The sequence below is a fragment of the Acinonyx jubatus genome, chromosome C1 (assembly GCF_027475565.1).
Source record: "Acinonyx jubatus isolate Ajub_Pintada_27869175 chromosome C1, VMU_Ajub_asm_v1.0, whole genome shotgun sequence".
NCBI classification, from domain to species: domain Eukaryota; kingdom Metazoa; phylum Chordata; class Mammalia; order Carnivora; family Felidae; genus Acinonyx; species Acinonyx jubatus.
In genome coordinates, this window is record NC_069381.1 from 204,312,844 (window position 1) to 204,333,584 (window position 20,741).

The window sequence follows — 20,741 nt, forward strand, 5'->3', positions numbered from 1 at the left end:
TTGTCTATTTGTGACTCGTCTTCATTTCTACTCTTCAAGGTCAGCAGAGCACCAAGACTCAGCCAGGTGTCTCTTCCCTGAGACTCGTGCTTGAGCCCGAACACATCTTCTCTCCACGTGGGTATACTAAGTGTCGGGTTGTCACGAAGATCGGGACAATCAGCATGGATTTGGAGAATAAGGTTCATGGAGTCCGATAACGTCATAAATTGACTACAACACACAGACCTCAAAAGTTTTAAAAACCTTTATTATAGACCCAACAAAAAAATACAGTCTATGAGCAACCGAGAATTTGTCCCTTATGGTTATAATTGCAACTTATAATACGCACCGGTCTCCACCTGCAGGTGGTGAATGGTTACTACAGCCTTGTGCAGCAAGTGTGAACATCAGTTGTGGAAAAGGGTTCCAGAGGAATTAACACTTCAACATATTCTCAAGTGTTGCTACAATGAATCTGTACTGGTGGGACCATAAACTTTTGGTGGTTGGATGGCCCCAGAATGTATGTGGACCATATGGCAATGTCTGTCTTATTCAAACATGGGTGCTCCATAAATACGTGCTGAATGAGTGAATGAATGTATAAATGAATGAGTATTGCAAAGAAATTTAGGAATTTGAACATGGCCAGAAGAACGTAAGTCCTGCTCCAACGACCCATCCAGTCCAATCTTCCTGCCGCGTTAAGTAGAGATCTGGAATCATCCGATCATGTCATGTTCCTCTCTGGTTAGAAACATGAACCACTTGGCCCCTTTGGAGTAGCCCAGAAACAAATGAGAAATGGAGGGGCTGGGAAATCCCAGAGCCTAGCTTTCATTTTTCACCGGATTTCTTGGCTTCCTGTGTTTCTGCTCATTAAACAGGAAAATACCAAATTGTTTCTAATTTTCAAAACACTTGCATGGTAACTCATTCTAGATGCAAACAACTTTAAAGGCAAAATCACGAGCGGCTATGTAGTATACAGAGCATAGATACCAAAGGAGGCCACATAAAATTAAAAAACACTAAAGAACAAATAGTCCGTGTCGTCCAGGGGGATGAACTATGCAACCCAAGTGAAAATTAAAACCAAAGTGCATACGCTCATCAGCATTGCATAACACAGCTGACTCATTTGCATACAGTGCAATTATTTCTGATAGGTGCTGAACTCAACACACCCAGCTGGGTTAGCTGTGTCTCCAAGGGCTTTTTTCCCCTGCACGTTGGCTGTGTTCCCTCCTGGCCATGATCGCAAATAACCGTTCACAGCACCGTGAGACTGGGAACAGTTGAAATAAGTGCTATACTGATCTGTGCATGGCTAGCCTTCGGGGCCCCTCACGTGAACAAGAAACAGGCCCGATTCTAGGTCAGAGGGCTCCATTCCTAGAACACTGTATCTGATCTCGTGTTTTAGGAACCCCCACTTGTTTGGTGCTATATAAAGAATTCTTCTTCTTCTTTTTCTTCACCCTGGACTGGCAGGTGAAGGAGACATTTTGACATCGTCTTCCTTGCACCAAGATCCCTCTGGCCAGCAAGGGACAAACCATGGATCCTTTCCTTAGAGATTTTATTGTTCTTGGAGGCAGTTGCCCCTAAGGATGAGTCTGGCAAGCAGGATGGTGGCTGGCTGGCCCGGAGATCCCTTGGAAATTTGCTCAGAACAGATTGCCTGGGTTCACAGTTGACCGTGGTGCACCCTGTGTCAACATTAGTTTCTGCCTCCAGCTTCTCAAAGCTGTTTTCCGCGCTGAGGACCTTTGCTGTGGCCCCAGGCTGAAGGTGGGGAGAAGGCAGATGCATCCGGGCACCCGTGGCTGCGCTGCGGTCCTGGGATGGGCAACCAGGGTTTTTCCACAAAGTACCACTATAGCTGTCTGACGCTGGGCATCTGCCGGGCGCTGGGCACTCCGGAGAGCCCACCTTGAGCCTCCTGGCCCGGCTTCTTCGGCCTCTGGGCTCTAGGGTCCTCCTTGTGGAGACAGGGATCAGCCTGGAGCCCTGGGGAAGCGTGTTAGCTCCCGAGGTGCCATTCAGAAAGGAAAGCTCGCCATTCCTCACACCAAGTCCTGGATTCAGTTGGACCTAAGGGACAAGGGAAAAAGAAACAAATTCAACAGACGTTTTCCATTAACTAAGTGCCGAGAGCAGACGATGTCCCATTACATCCTCCGCCATGCTGTGCCCACAGCAGACTTGCAACAGAGCCAGTTGAATTGAAGTCATAAGTCCAATCTAATTATGAGCTCTATCAGTATTCAGCTCCACACATCTTTCTCTCAGACTCCCTAAACCAACATATGACAAGGCTACGAATCTGAGAATCAAATGACCGCTTGACAACAACACGGTTCTTGTAGATCATGTTGTTCAAATGACACAAAGATGTTCGAAGATGTCATCTGGCGGCCTCACTTGCTGATGCAAACAATGTATCACCAACTGTGCAATCAAAATCACAATAAAAAGCCACCCAAACACGTGGCCATAGTCAAGATAAAGCCTGGAATAAGAATTCAGTCCTCCAAAGTTGGTAAGTTCTTTTAGATCAGGCCAATGATATATATCTTGAGCTATTGCAAGACATGTGGGCACTCCAGCCAGACTAATAATTCGACACCTTTTAAGCCAATATTCTTTAAATTGGGGGGGGGGGGTACGCCATTTGTTTATAGCACAGACCTAGTGTCATGTGGGAAACAAAGAAAGGAGGGAGCTGTGTTCTCTTAATCCCTAGCAATTCCATTCTGGTTCCAAATGTACAGGCCCTACTCAGCAGAGCTCCCAGCCTAGGGTTTACTGCTGTCTCCTTCTGCAGAATGGAGTTCACTGGCCCATCTCCCATCCTTGGACTCTTGGGAGCCTCATCCCCTACTCGTTACACTGCACTCTGACCAAGAAGATTTCTGGAAAAGATAATGTTCTCTCTCTTGTCAGTAGCCCTTAGAAATTGGTATCTAGGGCCTACCCCTGCCTGGCCCTGCCCTTAATCAAATATGGAAAAGAATGTCACAACCGTAAATACATTTTCTAAGTGAAAGAAACCCATCTGAAAAGTCTACATACTGTATGATTGTGACTATATGACATTCTGGAAAAGGCAAAGCTATGGAAACCATAAAAAGGAAAAAAAAAAAAGTGGGGGGCACCTGCACGCCTCAGTCGGTTATGTGGCCGACTTTGGCTCAGGTCACAATCTTGCACTTAATGAGTTTGAATCCTGCGTTGGGCTCTGTGCTGACAGATCGGAGCCTGGAGCCTGCTTAGGATTCTGTGCCCCTCTCTCTCTCTCTCTCTCTCTCTGCCCCTCTCCTGCTCACACTCTGTCTCTCCCTGTCTCTCAAAACAATGAATAAACATTAAAAAAAAAAAAGTTAGTGGTTGCCAGGGGTTAGAGGGGAGAGAGGGATGAACAGGCAGAGCTCAGAGGATTTTTAAGGCAGTGAAAGTACTCTGTACGATACCGCGGGGGGGGGGGGGGGGGGCACACGTCATTATACCTTTGTCAAAACAGTTCGTGCAACACCAGGAGTGAAACCTAATATAAACCGTGGACTTTCGGCGATAATGATGTGTCTATGCAGGTTCATTGATTGTGGGATGGCGGGATGCTGACAGAGGGGGAGGCGGTACCTGCGAGAGGCAGGGGAGCATATGGGATTCTCCAGTTTGCTGTGAACTTAACACTGATCTAAAAAAAAAATGTTTTTAGGTTTGTTAAAAGAAAATAAAAAAGACTGGTCCATATTTATCTCCCCAGGCAAGAAGGAAGAAATCAGAACAGTAAGAAAGCAGGTCTAGAAACGACCAAATCACCACGCACGAGCGTCCGGTAGTTGCTTACTTATGTCACACTCATGTAGGCCCAGCCCCCAATTTTCTCTCTGATAGAAACGGTATAGTGACCGTGATCAAACTGCAAAAAGCGAGAAAGTTGTTTCCATCAACTCCTTTGGCAAATATTCTCTGTAAAGAGCCGTATAATGTATCTGAGGCCCCGTGGACCCAAGGTCTTCATTGCAATTACTCGACTCTGCTGCAAAGCAGCCTCAGACAATGAGATAAATGGGTGTAGCTGGGTTTCAATCTTGTGCAATTTTCATGTGTCATGACGTTCCCCCCCCCCCCCCCCCACCATTTAAAAGTGGAAAAACTATTCTTAGCTCCCGGGGGCCCGTGGTTGGCTGATCACCGCTATAGAAAAAAAAGCAACGACTTCTCACTCCCCAACTGCCCCTCCCCCACATCCCAACACTTTTTTCAAGCAGAAACTTTTCTGGAATCACTAGATAATGAGGTGCTCTCTGCAGAGCGGCCCTGGTTGAAGGCTGCTGGGCCTCCCTTTGCTCTCCCACCCCCACACCCGCCCGCTGGGGTGCTGACCCCACTCACCAGGTCCCTAAGGCTCCCTAGAACACACTTTAAAAACCGGTATTCTGCAGTCTGGACCAAGCCACTTACCCTGAAATCTCCCCCACAGGTGTGCTTCCCCTGAGCCGCGCCCCCCTCCCCTCCCCTTCCCCCCCACTCTCCCTCTCCCCTTCCCCCCCACTCTCCCTTTCCCCCCCTCCTCCTCCCCTCCCCCTCTCCCCCCTCCCCCATCCAGCCCACCACCCCCGTTCACGGGGGAGCCTCCACCAACATCCCAGCCCCCTCTAGCGGGGACACTGTCAAAGGGACGGCCCCTGCATGCCGGGATGTGTCCCTGTGTGCGAACCCAGAGGAGAAACTTCTGTCCCCAAACTTGGCTGCACACTGGGGCCCCCTGGGGAGCTTTAAAACACTGACACCAGGCTCCCACCTGCGGACGTTTTAATGTCATTGGGCTGGGAGCCACCTGGGCCTGAGGAATTTTTAAACTTCCCCCCCTCCCGGGGGCGGGGGGGGGGGGGGGGGCGTGATTCTAATGGCACAACAAAAGTTGGAAAGTACAGCCACAGACCCAGAAAAGGTGGTCGTCTGGCAGCATGCTATCACGTGGTCACCGTGAGTCTCAGCGTGTCAGGCTGACCTCCCACTCCACATTTCTGGCGTGGGATTTGCCTTTGCCTCTCTCTAATTCCTCCTGCCTCCCCTGCCCTTCCTGGCTTTCTGTCCCTTTTCATTTTTCCTTTCACCCAGTGTCACCTTCTAATAATATCCATCTAATAATTTCTGGGGCGCCTGGGTGGCTCAGTTGGTTGAGCGTCCAACTTCGGCTCAGGGCATGATCTTGCAGCTCATGGGTTCAAGCCCCACATCCGGCTCTGTGCTGACAGCTCAGAGCCTGGAGCCTACTTGGGCTTCTGTCTCTCCCTCTCTCCCCCCCTCCCCAGCTTACTTACACTCTGGCTCTCTCTCAAAAATAAATAAACGTTAAAAAATTATATTCATCTAATAACTTCTCATAAGAAAAACATGGCAAAGGCAGTGATGGCTCACTGTAAAGCCCATTGGACAAGTGTGTAAAATAAAAAGGAAAGGCTTCTCCCCAACTCCAACCTCAAGCGACCCCAAATTCTCCCTCTCCGAGAACACCACTCGTTCATTCTTTCCAAATCAGAGGGAAACAGACTCTCTCCCGGATGCAAGCTGGGGTCTCCTCTCCTGGGAGAACAAATTCCCCAAGTCCCCTCAGAGGGCTGAGCCGCCAGCCTAGCCTCCTGGAGAATCGTTGGACGTTATAATCTACCTTTTTATGTGACCCAGTGAAGTCTTTTTCTTCCGGAAATGGAAACTGGCATAGGGATTCCCATACTCAGAGATCATTCAGGGTTGGTATTAGACTATCCAGTCTGGATGAGGAAATCCACTGGTTTGGTTCTGAGGTCCTATTGAATTTTCTACCGATCCTGAAGAGAAGGAGAAGCCTCAGGCAACCAGGAAGTGCCTCTCAAGGCAGGGTCTGTAGTCGCCGCTCCTCTCAGCTCTGCGCAGCCCATGGCCCCTCCCCTGGGCCTCGCCCCCCTCACCCCCCTCCAATGTTCTACCTCCCAGGGACCCCTGAGCAGTCTTTCCTGTTCCAACACTCAGTTCTCCTCTTAGATCAGCTCTTTCCCATCAACACCTCCTTCCATGTCAACGGGAGTCCAAAGACCCTCATGGCTTCAACCACTTCCCCGCCCAAACCTCCCACCCCTCTCCACCACTCCCTTTCCTTCTGCCAAAGCCTCCCTCGAGACCTCCCAACTCCGGGTTCCATCTGCGTGCCCACAGGCTCTGAACTTGTGCCTTGAGCTGCAGGCCGCAGAAAAGCACACGACTGTTCAGCGTGACATCACCATGAAGGTGCGCTTTCCAACTGGGCCCAGGCTCCCCGTAGGTCCTGTTTCCTTAGCCAACTGTCAGCTGCTTCAGACCTTCCGAGCTGTCCTCAAACCGTCAGTGGGGCCACCACACCCCCTCCCCAGGCAGAAGAAGTATCTCGCCATCTAGATTAGGGAGAAAACAAAAGCCATCAGCAGCTAGCACCTCTCGGCTGCCTGCCATCCAATGTACCTGCAGCATCATCATCCTCCCCACAAGAAACGGGACCAGTCTCCGCTCCGTGAATTCCAATGCCTCCTGCCTTCCTGGCCACCGCCAACTTATGGATGATTCATTTCCTCCCACTTTGCTATCTTGTTTCTCCCCTCCTTCTCTCTACCCCATGCTCTGCCCTCTCTTTTTCCACAACAATTAAACCTGCTCAGGTCTATCTTGAATAAACACATTCCTTCACCCTCTTGCCCTCCGGCTCTCTCTCTCCTCTCCTTCACAGTCAAGCCTGTCTATTAAATGTATCCACACTCATTTATCCTACTAACCTCCCCTTATTTCCTCTACCCAAGGCACTGACTCTCCCCGCTACCAATCCACTGAAATTGCCCTTGCCAGAGATCATCCTCAATCAGCTTCCTTGTCATTCATTGTTACATGAGCTCCGGTTGAATTTTACAAGGCTGACCTTTCTCCTTTACATTTGAAGTCTTTTTTTTTTTTTTTAAAGCTTCAATTACTGTGTAAATGATGAAGGCTCCCCAAAGCGTAACTACAGCTCAGATCTGTCTTATAAGCCTCCTACTTGTCTATCCAACTGCCTTCCAGGCACCAGCTCCTCAAACTCAACATGTTCAAAATTGAACTCATTTCCCTACTCATGCTAATTCCATTCTGTTTAGTCTTTTCCCTTTCTTCAAACGCGTTAGCCCCGTGTTAACAAAGCAAGAGCATCATTTCCCCTTCTTCGTCCCCGTGTCATCCACTCCCGTGGACTCTGTCGCCCAAAGATCTCTCCGATCTTCCTGGCTCTCCGTGTCCAATGCCCTTAACCCTAGGGCAGGCTCTTGCCATCTCTCATCTGAATTACTGCCACAGCTATGGGATGAGGCCCCCGTTGATGCCCTCACGTCCCTCCGATCCCTCCTGTACTCCTCTACAAGAGGAGCTTCAGAAACAGCTTTCATCATGTCACCCTCCTACTTCAGATGGCTCCCTATTCTTCTTGAGATAAGAATCTAAGTCCTTTAATATGACCGATCACACCCTCCACAGTCTGCCCCCTCTTCCTCCAGCCTGGTCATTCACCACTTCCTCCCTTCCAGCCTCCACTTGCCAAAATCGAGCTTCTTTGGACATGATTTGCTCTTTCCCAGTGCCAGTGTTTGTGTATATTATTTCCTCGGTCTGGGATATGTCTCTTCTAACCCCTCTCCCTAAAAACCCATGATCAGCCCCGGCTTCCCCATCACTTCCTCTTGGAAGCTTTCTTAATGTCCCTGACTCTGGGTTAGGTCCCCTAAATATTGGCTCTGCCACTTAGTTGTTGGACTTTAGAGAAGTTACCTAATCTTCCTATGCCTGTTTCTTCACCTATGAAAGGAAATAATCCTGAGTACCAGCATCATAGAGTTGTTGAAAGGATTAAATGATAACAGTGGCTGGGACATAGCTCTGCTAAATATGAGTTGGTTAGTATCGTAGTAATTAGCATTATTACTAGATCTCCTCGCAGCCTGTAATTCCATATCGTAGTAGTTATCACAGTGTTATGCACTTGTCCACTTACATCTCTGTGTCTTTCTCTGAATTTGCCATCTTGAGCAAGGGGTATATTCATCTTCTTCATTATTGTATCTCCAGTCCCTCGCATCGTGCCCAGCACATGGTAAGTAATCAACTAGATGTCTTTTGGATACATACGTAAAGCTTAGCAACTAACAAAATGTACATTTTTACATGTATAAAGGTATGGAGATGTAAAATCCTATTGGGCCCCTAATTATTTGACACTAGGTAGATCTCAAGCCTTTTAAAGAAAAGTCAAAATGACTTTCATCGTATGGTTGGCCATTTCTGCAAACATTTTAGGAGAAGGAAATGTCAACTTCTCATTCTCAAAGTGAGGTCTAAGATCCTTAGACCACAGACCACAATTGAGTGCAATATTATTAATGTAGAAATGCAGACGTGTGCAGTTACGGTGAAGAATTTCCAGGAGAAACATAATGCTGAGTGATTGAGAGAAATCCCTTGGGGGAGAAGAAGGCTCCTCTTGCCAGAACACAAACTGAAATGCATTTGTAGGAATTCTGATCATTTAGAGCTCATCTTTCCAAGAAATATTTGTAAAATGTTACGAATTGAGAACTAGCTTTTTCAAGTTTCGGGGAACCCTGACAGTTATCTTGATGAGTAGGACTATCGTGTGTCACTCATTTGATTCTAAATACCTGAGAAACAAGAGAATATGCATCACTAAAAAATGATTAAGCTGTTAAAGAACAGATTCATCCCATGAAGGGAAAATAAGATTGTCTCTTACTAAACGTGATTGCAAGAGATAAGAGAATTTCTCCTACACTGAAAAAAAAAAATTAAATGGAAACAAATGATGCAGATAATAAGAACCCCCCGAACAATGCCAAACTTGCTTACTTAAGAGTTGAAACCACTGTCTTCCGATTGTTCTTTAAAGTAAAGGTACTTACCAAAAAAAAAAAAAAAAAAAAGTGGGGGCCGTCTGGAGGGCTCAGTCAGTTAAGCCTCTGACTTCAGCTCAGGTCATGATCTCACAGTTTGTGAGTTCAAGCCCCGTGTCAGGCTCTCTGCTCTCAGAGAGCAGATCTTCTGTCTGCCTCTCTCTCTGCCCCTCCCCAACACACCCCTCACCCCTCAAAAATAAATAAATTTTTTCACAAAAAGAAAAAAAGGCACTTACTTTAACTGATTAATCAAAACCACTGATGTTAACTGCTTTTCTGTAAGAGTGAAAACCTGAGCAATGCCTCGAAGTGTTCCTTCAGGGCAGCATAAACCCAAGTATTGAGTGAGCAGAAGGGTAAGGAAGGCAGTGTGTGTGTGTGTGTGTGTGTGTGTGTGTTGTGTGCTTGTGTGGGGCACATTTGGGGTAGGGATGGAGAATGAATAAGAAACGAAGAGAGTGACAAAGAGGGAGGAATAGAGTGGAAGTGTACACAGCGGAGAGAGATTCGGAAATGGGAAAGGACCCTCGAGAAATGCTACCGAAGAAAATGAATTACTTTCTCCATGACAGACCACGTTCTTTGATTTTTTGAACGGCTAAGACAGAACACAACGACGGACTTAGCCACATGTTGATCAAGTGAAAAGAACCACGTGCTTGCTTACACCAAACTAGCTTCTGGAACACACACCTTCTCCGAAGAGACAGGCTTATTTCCTGAAAACAAGCAGTCAATCAACCGGTGGTGCAGAAGCAGCTGTCTACCCGCTAGTCTACTGGAAATAGACATTTACAACAAAATACTGAAAAAGGAAGCGGAGCATCATAGACTTCCGAATTATATGGTACAAGAATAAGAAAATACGTAATCAGTTGTGGGTTACAAAAATTTCCATGTAAAACGTGCACCGAATGGAAGCTAATGTGCATTGGAGCTTCACGGCAGGTTTTGGAGACAAATTGCCATTCGAGCAGAGCCTTGCAGGGTAGAGAAGTGAAGAGGCAGAGAAACACATCTCTGGACAAGAAACGGCTTAGGCAATGCAGAGATGCCAGATAGCCATAAAATGGAAATTATTCAACTCAAAAAGGAATGAAATTCTGACACCTGTTACATGGATAAACCTAGAAAACATTATACTGAGTGAACTAAGCCATACGTAAGGACAAGTATTATATGCTATGTGTCGCATCACATAGGTGAGGTGCCTAGAATAGGCAAGTTTATAGAGACAGAAAGAAGAACCAAGGTTACCAGGGACTAGGGGAGGACGGAAGAGGGAGTTATAGTTTAATAGGTACAGAGTTTCTATGTGGCGTGATGAGAAAGTTCTAGAAACAGACTGTGGTGATGGTAGCGTAACATTGTAAATGTACTTAATGGCAGGCACTGAACCCGACACTTAAAAAGGGCTCAGGTGAACAAGTGTTGTGTTCTGTGTATTTTAGGACAATAAAAAAACATATCTGGGTGCAGGGGTGAGCCTAGACTTCTGGAAAGAAAGTTGGGCTAGCCATAAAGTTAGCCACCATTTAAAAATGTGTTCAACTGTGGTGTGCTGGGTAAAATAGGATGCCTAGAGCCGGAGTGAAGAGTTAGAATGTCATAATAATAATAATAACGCACCTTTAAAGCTACGCGGGCTTAAAGAAGGAAGGGGGAAAAAGAATGACCCCAGTAGAAAACTACCACAGTTTTCTATTCACCTACATTCACTAGGTGTGACTGAATGAGGGGCATCTGGGAAAAGAGGCTTTAAAAATGACAGTATTTCAAAACCACTGCAAATGGGGAGAGAGTGACCACAGCTGGAGAGGTTGGGGGAGGCTGTCGATGGTGTCTTAGGTTTCGCTCGGACTGAATGCGAGGTGCGAATGAGACATGATGGTCCCGTGGTCTTCCAGGGAGCCGGAAATAAGCTGAAGCTCGAGAGCCAGAGATTCTCACACAGCAGTAAGGTCAACAAAGATGAGGCTAAGTCCACAGGATGGTCTATATTTCTTAACCTTAAGGAAACCTTTGGCCAAGGACAGTGGTTCTCAGCTGGGGGAACCTTCACCCCCAGAGGCGTTTGACAAGGTCTGGAGACGTTTTGGTTGTCGCAACTGGGGTGCGGGGGTCGGTACTACTAGCCTCTAGTGACAGAGCCAACGGTGCTGCTCACATCAGCAAGGCACAAGACAGTCCTCCACGACCAAGAATCATCTAGTCCAAAATGTCAATACCGCCAAGGCTGAGAGAACCTGATTTAGGGACAGGAAGAAAGAGGTGAGTCCTTGAAAAAAAAGATGGAAAGAGAAGACAAACTTAAAGAGCTGGGTTATGGAAACCCACAGAGCACAGACTTTTGAGGCAGGAGTGGTCAGTGTGCATGATGCTTGTGGCCTTATGGCGAAACTCTCCCAGCATTTGTACAAGAAGCGAGGATGAAGGACAAATAGCAGCCCCAGGACCGGAGAGACAGATAAATGCAGGGAATCATGGCTTCTCGGAGCAGAGACTCCTAAGGGGAAACGCCAGCAGGAAGCAGGGCCAGATGAGGAAAACCTGAACTCTGACTAAGGAATGGCAGAAGGCTTCGTGTGGACAACTCTGAGAGTTAAAAACTCCAGGGGGACCCAGTCAGAGGGGCCCCACAAGCTTGTGAGATTTACCTCCAGGTACCTGACCAGACTCTCACAATAAATATGGGAGAAACTTCTCCTTGTGCTTCTGGAAGGGGAAGGAGAAAAGAAACCATTTTTTTCCTTTTTTTCTTCTTCTTCTTCTTCTACTTTTTTTTTTTTTTTTTGAGAGAGAGAGAGAGGGAGAGGGAAGGAGAAAGAAAGCGTGAGTAGGAGAGGGGCCGTGGGAGAGGGAGAAAGAGAATCTGAAGCAGGCTCCATACCTCAAGGCTCCAGCCCACTACCATGAGCTTATGACCTGAGCCGAAATCAAGATTCAAATGGTTAACTGACTGAGCCCCCCGGATGCCCCTAAAAAAATACAATTTGAAGAGATGGTAAACATCAGAGCCAGGCATGGCAGCGCTGTTGGGATTATCAGGCCAGGAATTTGAAATAAGTTGATGAATGTCCTAGAAGCTCTAATGGATAAAGCAGACCGCAAGCAAGGACAGGTGAGCAATGTAAACAGAGACAGAAATCCTAAGAAAGAACCAGAAAGAAACACTAGAGATTTAAAAAAAAAAAAACAAAAAACCAAAACCAACACTGTAACAGAAATAAAGAACACCTTCGATGGGCTTACTAGTAGACTGGAAACAGTTGAGCAAAGAATCACTGAACTAGAGCGAACCTCAGAAGAAACTTTCAACACTAAAAATCAGGGGAACCTGGGTGGCCCAGTGGTTGAGCATCTGACTCTTGGTTTCGGTTCAGATCATGATCTCATGGTTTCGTGAGTTCACCCGCAGCACGGGGCCTGCCTGGGTTTCTTTCTCTCCCTCTCTCTCTGCCTCTCTCTTAATTGCGTGCATGCTCTCTCCCCTCTCTCTCAAAATAAACAAACAAACAAACTTTAAAAAAACAAGACAAAGCTAAAAATCAAAGAGAACAAAGACAAAAAACCAGAACGGAAAATCCAAGGACTGTGAGGCAGCTACAAAAAGTGTCACATTTGCATGGTAGGAACACCAGAAGGCAAGAAACAGAGAAAGGAACAGAAAAAATATTTGAAATAACCGCGCCTGAGAACTTCCCCCAAATTAATGTCAGACACAAGAACACAAATCCAGGAAGCTCAGAGAACACCACCGCAAAAATCCCCCCAAAGCTACACCTAAACACACCGTTTTCCAAACTACAGAAGTCAAAGATAAAGAAAAAAAATCCAACAGATGTCAGAAAAAAAAGAAAAAAGATAAGGGTCACATCCCACTTTTCAAAAGCCATGCTAGCAAGAAGAGAATGGAGTGAAATATTTAAAGTGTGAAGAGAAAAAAATAGCCACCAAGCTAGAATTCTATACCCTATGAAATTCTCCTACAAACGTGAAGCAGAAATAAAGTCTTTCTCAAACAAACAGAGATTGAAGGAATTTGTATGTCAGTAGGCCTTCCTTGCAAGAAACATTAAAAGCTCTTTGGAGAGAAGCAAAGTAATAAAGATCAGAAACTTGGAAGGAAGAACATTGAAGAAGGAGTAAATGAAGGTCAACTTTCATTTTTCTCATTCTTAGTTGATCTAACAAAAAAGTGTGTTTAAAATAATAATACCAAGCGTGCCTGGGTGGCTCAGTCGGTCAAGCACCTAACTGGCTCAGGTCATGAACTCCCCATTGGTGAGTTCAAGCCCCATGTCGGGGTGGGTACTGACAGTTCAGAGCCTGGAACCTGCTTCGGATTCTGTGTCTCCTCTCTCTCTGTTTCTCTCTCTCTCTCTCTGTCAAAAATAAATAAAGATTTTGTAAAAAAATTTAATGATAATACCAACAATGTATTTAATTATGTGTGTGTGTGTATATATATATATATATATATATATATATATCTCACATATAGCATTGAATGCATATATTAGAAAAGAAGAAAGACCTCAAATCAACAATCTAAGTTTCCACCTTAGGAAACTCGAAAAAGAAAAGCATATTAACTCCAAAGTAAGGGGCGCCTGAGTGAGTCAGTCCGTTAAGTGTCTGACTTTGGCTCAGGTCATGATCTCACGGTTCATGGGTTCGAGCCCCATATCGGGCTGTCCACTGTCAACGCAGAGCCTGCTTCAGATCCTCTGTCCCTCTCTCTCTCTGCCCTTCCCCCACCTGCACTCTCTCTCTCTCAAAAAATAAATAAACGTTAAAAAATAATCAAGAAAAGAATATCCTTTAAAAAAAATCTGAAGTAAGCGGAAGATGATAAGAATTAGAGCAGAAATCAATGCACTTGAAAACAGGAAATCAGTAGAGAAAATCAATGAAATAAAAAACTGGTTCTTGGAGAACTCAAGCGCTACTTGTAGAGGATCCAGAGGCGAGCCCAGGGACTGGACGAAGCTCACACAGGCGTGATTGCCCGCTCATTCAGCGGAATAAACTGAGAGAAGCCACCAGAAAGGACGTCTAATGACCCACATCTGTTGTTGAGACTCAGCATCCCAGATTGTACTGACGTTCGGTTCATGTGCTGATGTAAGCAAACCCCCTGCCTGGGTCCACGAATGAGACACCACCACGGTGGGGCAGGTGGTGGAGACGAGTGTGAACTTCCCCATTTCATTCGTCTTGGGAAGCAGTCAACTTTTGTCAAGAAAGAAGACCTGGAAGGTGGGCCTCCAAGAGATAAGAGGGAACCTTCCTGCTCTCGCTGTGTGCTTGGCCTGGAGCACCTCCTGGTGACACATGTGCAGCACACATGGAGACATGTGAGAGGACCTCAAGGTCACGTCTTGGCCAAGGAGCTCTGAATGGTGACACCCAGAGGTGCTTGTAAGTTACCTCTCCTGTAAAGAATGTTCTGTTGTTTTCCCCTTTTGGCCTCAACCTTTCACAAAGACCTTGTTGGAAATTAGAGCCTGGCTTCAGTAGTGTTGTGGAGACGTTGGCAAGGACATGCCCATGGTGGTCGCAGCAGCTACCCGTGGAGGTGGGACGGCCCTGTAGCTGGTGCTGATCTCCCCGGGGTTATTGGCAACACAACCAGAGAGCAGCGGCCCGATGAGGAGAGGAGGCTGGAAGAACCTCAGGGGCCCGTTCTAGCGCACCCGAGAAAATTCACGCCACCGAGTACACACTGGCTTCGACGACATCATGGTCTGCGCCTGCTTCTCCCTTTCGTTCCCCGGTTCTTCTTCTCTCTCCCGTCTCCCGGAGTGTGGACGCTTCGTAGGTTCTGTTTCCTTCTCTTCAAATTCTACACAGGCTTCCTAGGTTACCACCACTTCTGCACAGGGCTTCAGCCATCTCCCCCCCAAACCCCACCCCGCTCGTGTCCCTACCCCAAGCTCCTGCCCTCAGGGGCCACCTGACTCCGGAATATCACCCGAATGACCTGCAGGCATCTCAAGCCCTGAGGTGTCCAGACCCATCGTCACCTCCCTTCTCTTTTAAACACGGTTCATGTTTAACCTCACGCTTCCATCGTGCTTTCCTTTACTTAAAACTTTGCTAGTCCCTGATTGGGCCGTCGAAGTCACCTCTGGATCGGTCTGTCTGGCACTCATCCAATCTACCCGCCCTGATGGTGCCGGCATCATCATCTAAACTGAATCTTACAGGGACCTACCGTGTCTGCTTCTTCTCTAACAACCTTACTAAACGCCTCTCTGCTGCCTGTTGTAGATCCCCCTGCACCTATACTCAGCGGGCCACAATCTTTCTCCAAAAACTCATCTGAACTCTCCAGCCCTACCCCTACCCCCTACCACAGCCCGGTTCGGTCATCCTCCAAGTCACACATGCTCCAATCTTGGTCAAATCAACCCTTTCTGTCCCTATACTCAAGGCAGGGGCGGGGGGTGAGGGGGTGGGCTGCAGCCCTACCAGAGCAGGCTCCTCGTATCGCAGGCTCCTGGGGGAGAATCCAGCCCCCCCATCCTCCAGGAAAGGCAACGTGTCATGGCAAAGAAGACCCAACCACAGGGTAAGAGGGACGGCTGTCTTGTCTCCCACGGGGCAACCACGAAAAAATGCAAGGACAAAGCACTGCTAAAGGGGGGAGGGAAGAATCAAGCCACCGTACATTGGCAGCCGTTAAGAACTAAGACAGGGGTGCCTGGGTGGCTCAGTTGGTTGGGCCTCCAACTTCGGCTCAGTCGTGATCTCATGGCCCTTGAGTTCAACCCCCGTGTCGGGCTCTGTGCTGACAGCTCGGAGCCCTGAGCTGGCGTTCAGATTCTGTGTCTCCCTCTTTCTCTGCCCCTCCCCCACTCAGGCTCTGTCTTTCTCGCTCAAAAACAAAGAAACATTAAAAAATTTCTTTTAAATAAATAAATAATAAAAGGACTAAGACAAATGGAGAGCGGGGCCTAAACAGGTTCCGGTGCAGGGTAGACAATCAATACGAGTATTTGGTGAACGAGGGGCACCTGGGTGGCCCAGTGGGTTCACCGTCCGACTCTTAATTTAGGCTCAGGTTCTGATCTCACGGCTTCGTAGGTTTAAGTCCCTCATTGGGTTCCGTGCACGGCACCGCACAGAGCTTGCTTAGGATTCTCTGTGTGTCTCTCTCTCTACCTGCCCCCCCCCCCACCTGCTCGTGCTCTCACTCTCTCTCTCTCACTCAAAATAAATAAACTTTAAAAAAATAAAAAAGTATTTGGTGGGTGAATCAACATGGACATAGTCGATCGTTTATTGACACATCCATTCATTTACTGAGCACCTACTATGAACCCTAATGCCACTCTCCGCAAAAATGCGCATTCAGACATTCTGCACTGGCAGGTCAGCTGGGAAAACAACTGTTCACTGTGTGCCTCTGGCAGGACAGCTGGTGGCTTTCTTACACACACACACACACACACACACACACAAGAATTGCATTGCTTCTGCACAATCTCCTACAGCGTCCACTTTACAGAGCACCTCCATTTCTATTTTCTCTCTTTTGATCCTCATACCTAATTGTACCAGTCAGTACCACGCACGGGCTCCATCAGTGACTGCTGATTACAATAAGGATAAAATAGAAGCTCCTTAGCGAGACGCTTGTTCGTCCACACGAGAATGTATTTGCCTACCATGCGCTGGGCCGTCCTAGGTACTGGGAAGACAGAGGTTCCTGCTCTCATGGCGCTTACCTTCCAGTGACTGACCATTTTCCTGATGATGTGGTCCCACCTACCTCTCATCTTCTTCCCGTGACCCCACTCTCTTCACCCCAGCCACATAGAACCTCGGGCAGTTTTTTTTGTTTGTTTTTTTGTTTTTTGTGTTTTTTTACATGCCCTGCCAAGGAAATGCCACATCACACATTGTCACCCACGGTCTCTCCTCTTTATAACACCTTCCTCCCTTCTCCATCTGGCTCCTTCCTTCCGGGCTGTCCAGCTTCAGGAGGCCCAGGTATCACCCCTCAGGAAGCTTTGCCCATCACCCGCCCACACTCATATCCATTCCGGCGCTGAAGAAGGGTTATTTGTGGAGAGGTGAATCCGTAGTTATGGTTTTCCACTGAATACGTATTATTTTCTTTCTTTTGGTCAACATCAGTCATCTGGGCCGCCGGGCATTTGTTTCCCTACGATCTTCACTGGGGGTCCCTGACCCTCCCCTGTGAGTCCCTGACCCTCTCCTGTGAGTCCCAGGAGAGTCTGACTTCACAGAAAATCAGCCTCTGCCTGAGAAGTATACTAACCCCCATGATCCCATTCCCTTGGATGCAAAAATGGTTTAGAGAAGAGAATTGGTTAGAGAAATTGGTTTAGATCCGAGTTGGTTGGGTTAATCTTGAAAATAAGAACAGTTTAAAAAATGTGCCCCCTGCTGCACACACATATTAAATGTTTGTTTGACAGTGAGGTTGATTATAAATTCCGGAGATTAACCGGGGCTGAAGTAGAAACTTTAGATGCCTTGGAAATTGCTGGGTTAATTACAAGGCAACCGACAGAAAGAGTACCTGTCCACCTTAGGTGAACAAGAAGGTAAATAATTTAGAAATCTTTTGACACAGAATCACTATGATTCATGTTATTAATAGCTCAATGCTGATGACAACAAAATTAATCAAAGGGAAAGACTTTTTGTCTTCTGTCCTATTATTACTGTACCCAATCGGCCTTAAAGGGGTTTCTGACCATTTCTCAAGGACAGAAGCCACAGAACATTTTGCTGTGAGTATCATGCCCTGCCTGCACACACTTACACAAGCATGCACACTCACAGAGCACTGGATAAGAATGGAGAATTCCATGAGTTGTCTTATGTCTTAGGCAATTCACTGAGAATCTCTCCCCCTCAGTTTTGTCATCTGCAAAATGGGAAAAATAGTGATTTCCTAGGTTGTTATAAGAATTAAATGAATGGGGCACCTGGGTGGCTCAGTCGGTTGAGCGTCCAACTTCGGCTCAGGTCATGATCTCACAGTTTGTGAGTTCGAGCCCCACGTCGGGCTCTGTGCTGACAGCTCGGAGCCCCGAGTCTGCTTCACATTCTGTGTCTTCCTGTCTCTCGGCCCCTCCCCTGCTCATGCTCTGTCTCTCTCTGTCTCTCAATAATAAATAAACGTTAAAAAAATGTTTAAATAAGAATTAAATGAAGTAATCAACGTAATACATTGGTCTAGGTCATAATCAATAATAATAGTTAAAATTGCATTGTGGGCGTTAAGTGTTAAGGCATTTCGTGTGCACAACAACCCACACTCTAGGAAGATGTTGATATTACCTTTGTTGTGCTAATGAAGAAACCCAGACTAAGCCAGGCAGCTTCTAGGTGCCAGGCTCACCCAGAAGAGAATACTCCACAAGAGACGCCACATGATCGCTATCAGGATGGTGCTTGGCTTATAGGGGATGCTTGCAGAAGGCTTCTATATCAAGATTATTTTTTAAAGGAGTTCGAACCATCTAGCTTGATTTGGGGTAGAATTTGACAGTGATACAAGGTGCTTGAAAATGAGGTCAAGTGTTCTCAAGGAGTGTTTTCAAGGGACACCTGGGGGGGGTTCAGTCGGTTGAGCATCGGACTCTTGATTTCAGCTCAGATCATGATCACCAGGGTTGCAGAATCGAACCCCGGGTCAGGCTCCATGCTAGATGTGGAGCCTGCTTAAGGTTCTCTCTCCTTCTGCCCCTCCCCTACTCACGCGTGCACACACTCTCTCTCTCTTTCTCAAATTAAATAAAAAAGAAAACTAAATAAGTCAACAGGGAAAATATTACGTCCACAGGACTGCAAACTTAACATCCCCAACTATAATTACAGCTTGAGCTTCCTTAGGTCGGATGGGAGGAGCTTACACTATTTCTGAACCAAGAGGGGGCCAAGTATTTGCGCGCAGTTTTAAAGGACAATCTTGTATAAGCTACAAGCTCACGGAGCTTGAACTCCCTTATCTGTCAGATGAGGGGATTTTATTAGCCCACTGATGCTCAACCCTGACACTTGCTACATATCTGAGTCGTCCAAGGCGCCCCCGGAGACGCCCGTCTCACTGACCTGGGGTGCTGCTGTGGCAGGAGACGTTTTCCAAGCCAAGCTCCCCGGGGGATTGTGACATGCCACCAAGGTTGAGAACCACTGCATCGGATCATCGCTAAGGCCCATCTCAGACATAAAATCACACAGTGCCATGTGCGTCTACAAAGATCAGAGGCAAAACAGGAATACCTGAAGCAGAATCTGGTTGCCGTCATAGTCCTGTGTTTGCCACCTGGTGCGGCTGATGGGGACGCACGGATGGGGTAGAAGAGGCACTAACTGGCCAATCTCTTGGACCTTAAACTGCAGCACTGAAGACTCTTTGGGGTCCACTGACATCCCGAGGGGCAGCTGCTTCAGGGACAGCTGCAGAGCAAAGCTCTCGGTGGCATAGAGCACAAAGAAACAGAAGTTGCTCTTCTGCAAGGTGGCATCCTTCTGCAGGATCAGCTCGTAGAGTCTGATGGCATCCTCGTAGTTGTCAAAACTGCAGTAGAGTGTCACTCGCAGGATCTCGGCCCCACAGTGCACCTGCCTCACGCCCCAGACGGGCATCTGGCTGTCCAGGCTGTAGAACTCCTGCTTGGCGAGAACGTAGGGACACGGTCGCCCCGAAGCGTTGGGGGCCGGGTAGCACTGCCAGGGCCAGCGCCGGAGGGAGTCGAGGACCCGGAACAGCCGCTCCTCCCCGAGGCTCTCGTGCAGGAAGAGCAAAACAGACATCCCCGGGAACCGTGAGCGCTTGGAGTGGCCCCTGTCGTAGTATTTCGCTGGCCGGACCCGCTCTGACACCAGAAAGGGACGGACGTCTGGGCACACGCAGTCCAGGAGCCGGTCGAGAGTTTGCTGCAGAAGCGAGCCATGCCCAGAGTTGGCCAGGAGGTGGACGGTCATGGCCAGAGGCTCTGGTGTCTCGTCCATTCTGTACTGACCCAGGACAGAGGCAGCAAGGGGAGGGGGGCCCGGGGCAAGCTTCGGCGGTGAACGGAGCAGCGGGCGGTCCTCACGCAGAGCCTGCAGCCCACCAGGAAACCCGCACCCCCGCCCCCCTTCCGAGCCGAGCTCCCAACCTGGGCCCCTGGCTGCCGGCGGCCACACGGGAGGCAATCCACACAGATCGGGGCACAACCGCAGCGGGGGTCGATGACAGCCACAGCGTCACTCGCGCGCACAGTGTCACTGCGCGTTTGGCTCGTCCAGGCACTCCCCAGGGGTTCTGTTTGCCCTAAAAACCTACAATCCTGAGAAACACCCAAGTGGGTGGTTCTTACAGACACTCAGGAAAGGAAATGACCGGGCAAAAAAAGGAACAGGAGTCGGCTCTGTCGGGCTGATAGCGATCTGTTTAGTTGAAAAGACACTGGGTTTAGGTTTACAGTTTATGGGCCCACAATGGGTTCTGATTTCCTCCTTACGTCCCTCCAGGCCACCTGAATACAATGACCGCTTTAAAACAATTCTGCAACTTGTCCCCTGGCCAGGATTTCCACCCCCCTCCTTTGTCTTTTTATTTTGTTGCAGGACAACGGATCCTAGGGCAGAGACGAGAGGATATTTTATCTAAATAATATTGACTGTTCACCAAAAGGGATTTGCTCTACCGCAGAGTCTGAGGGCATGTACTAAAAAGATGTTTCAAAACTAAGCCCCCCCCCCCCCCCGCCCCATTCATGTGATTCTTCACAAAAGAGTGAGAGCTTTCCAATATCGACCAGGGTGGTT

At 47.8% G+C, this 20,741-nt stretch overlaps 1 protein-coding gene across 1 annotated transcript; it reads right to left on the bottom strand.

Annotated features, from left to right (window-relative positions):
- Positions 1-229: 229 nt before the first annotated feature.
- On the bottom strand, positions 230-20,385 carry FAM124B (family with sequence similarity 124 member B). The gene is made up of 2 exons (XM_015069292.3): positions 19,209-20,385; positions 230-2,082 (listed from the first exon to the last, which is right to left on the bottom strand). Exons 1-2 carry the CDS (start codon positions 19,938-19,940, stop codon positions 1,432-1,434), a joined length of 1,383 nt encoding a protein of 460 aa, XP_014924778.2. The 5' UTR covers positions 19,941-20,385; the 3' UTR covers positions 230-1,431.
- Positions 20,386-20,741: the final 356 nt, after the last annotated feature.

What these genes read in the sequence shown, in the direction of transcription:
- FAM124B (XM_015069292.3), bottom strand. Translation starts at nt 19,940, where the DNA reads ATGGACGAGACACCAGAGCCTCTGGCCATGACCGTCCACCTCCTGGCC. An exon ending in GCAACCAGATTCTGCTTCAG is followed by an intron (nt 2,083 to 19,208) that starts GTATTCCTGTTT and finishes CTTGTCCCTTAG; the next exon opens with GTCCAACTGAATCCAGGACT.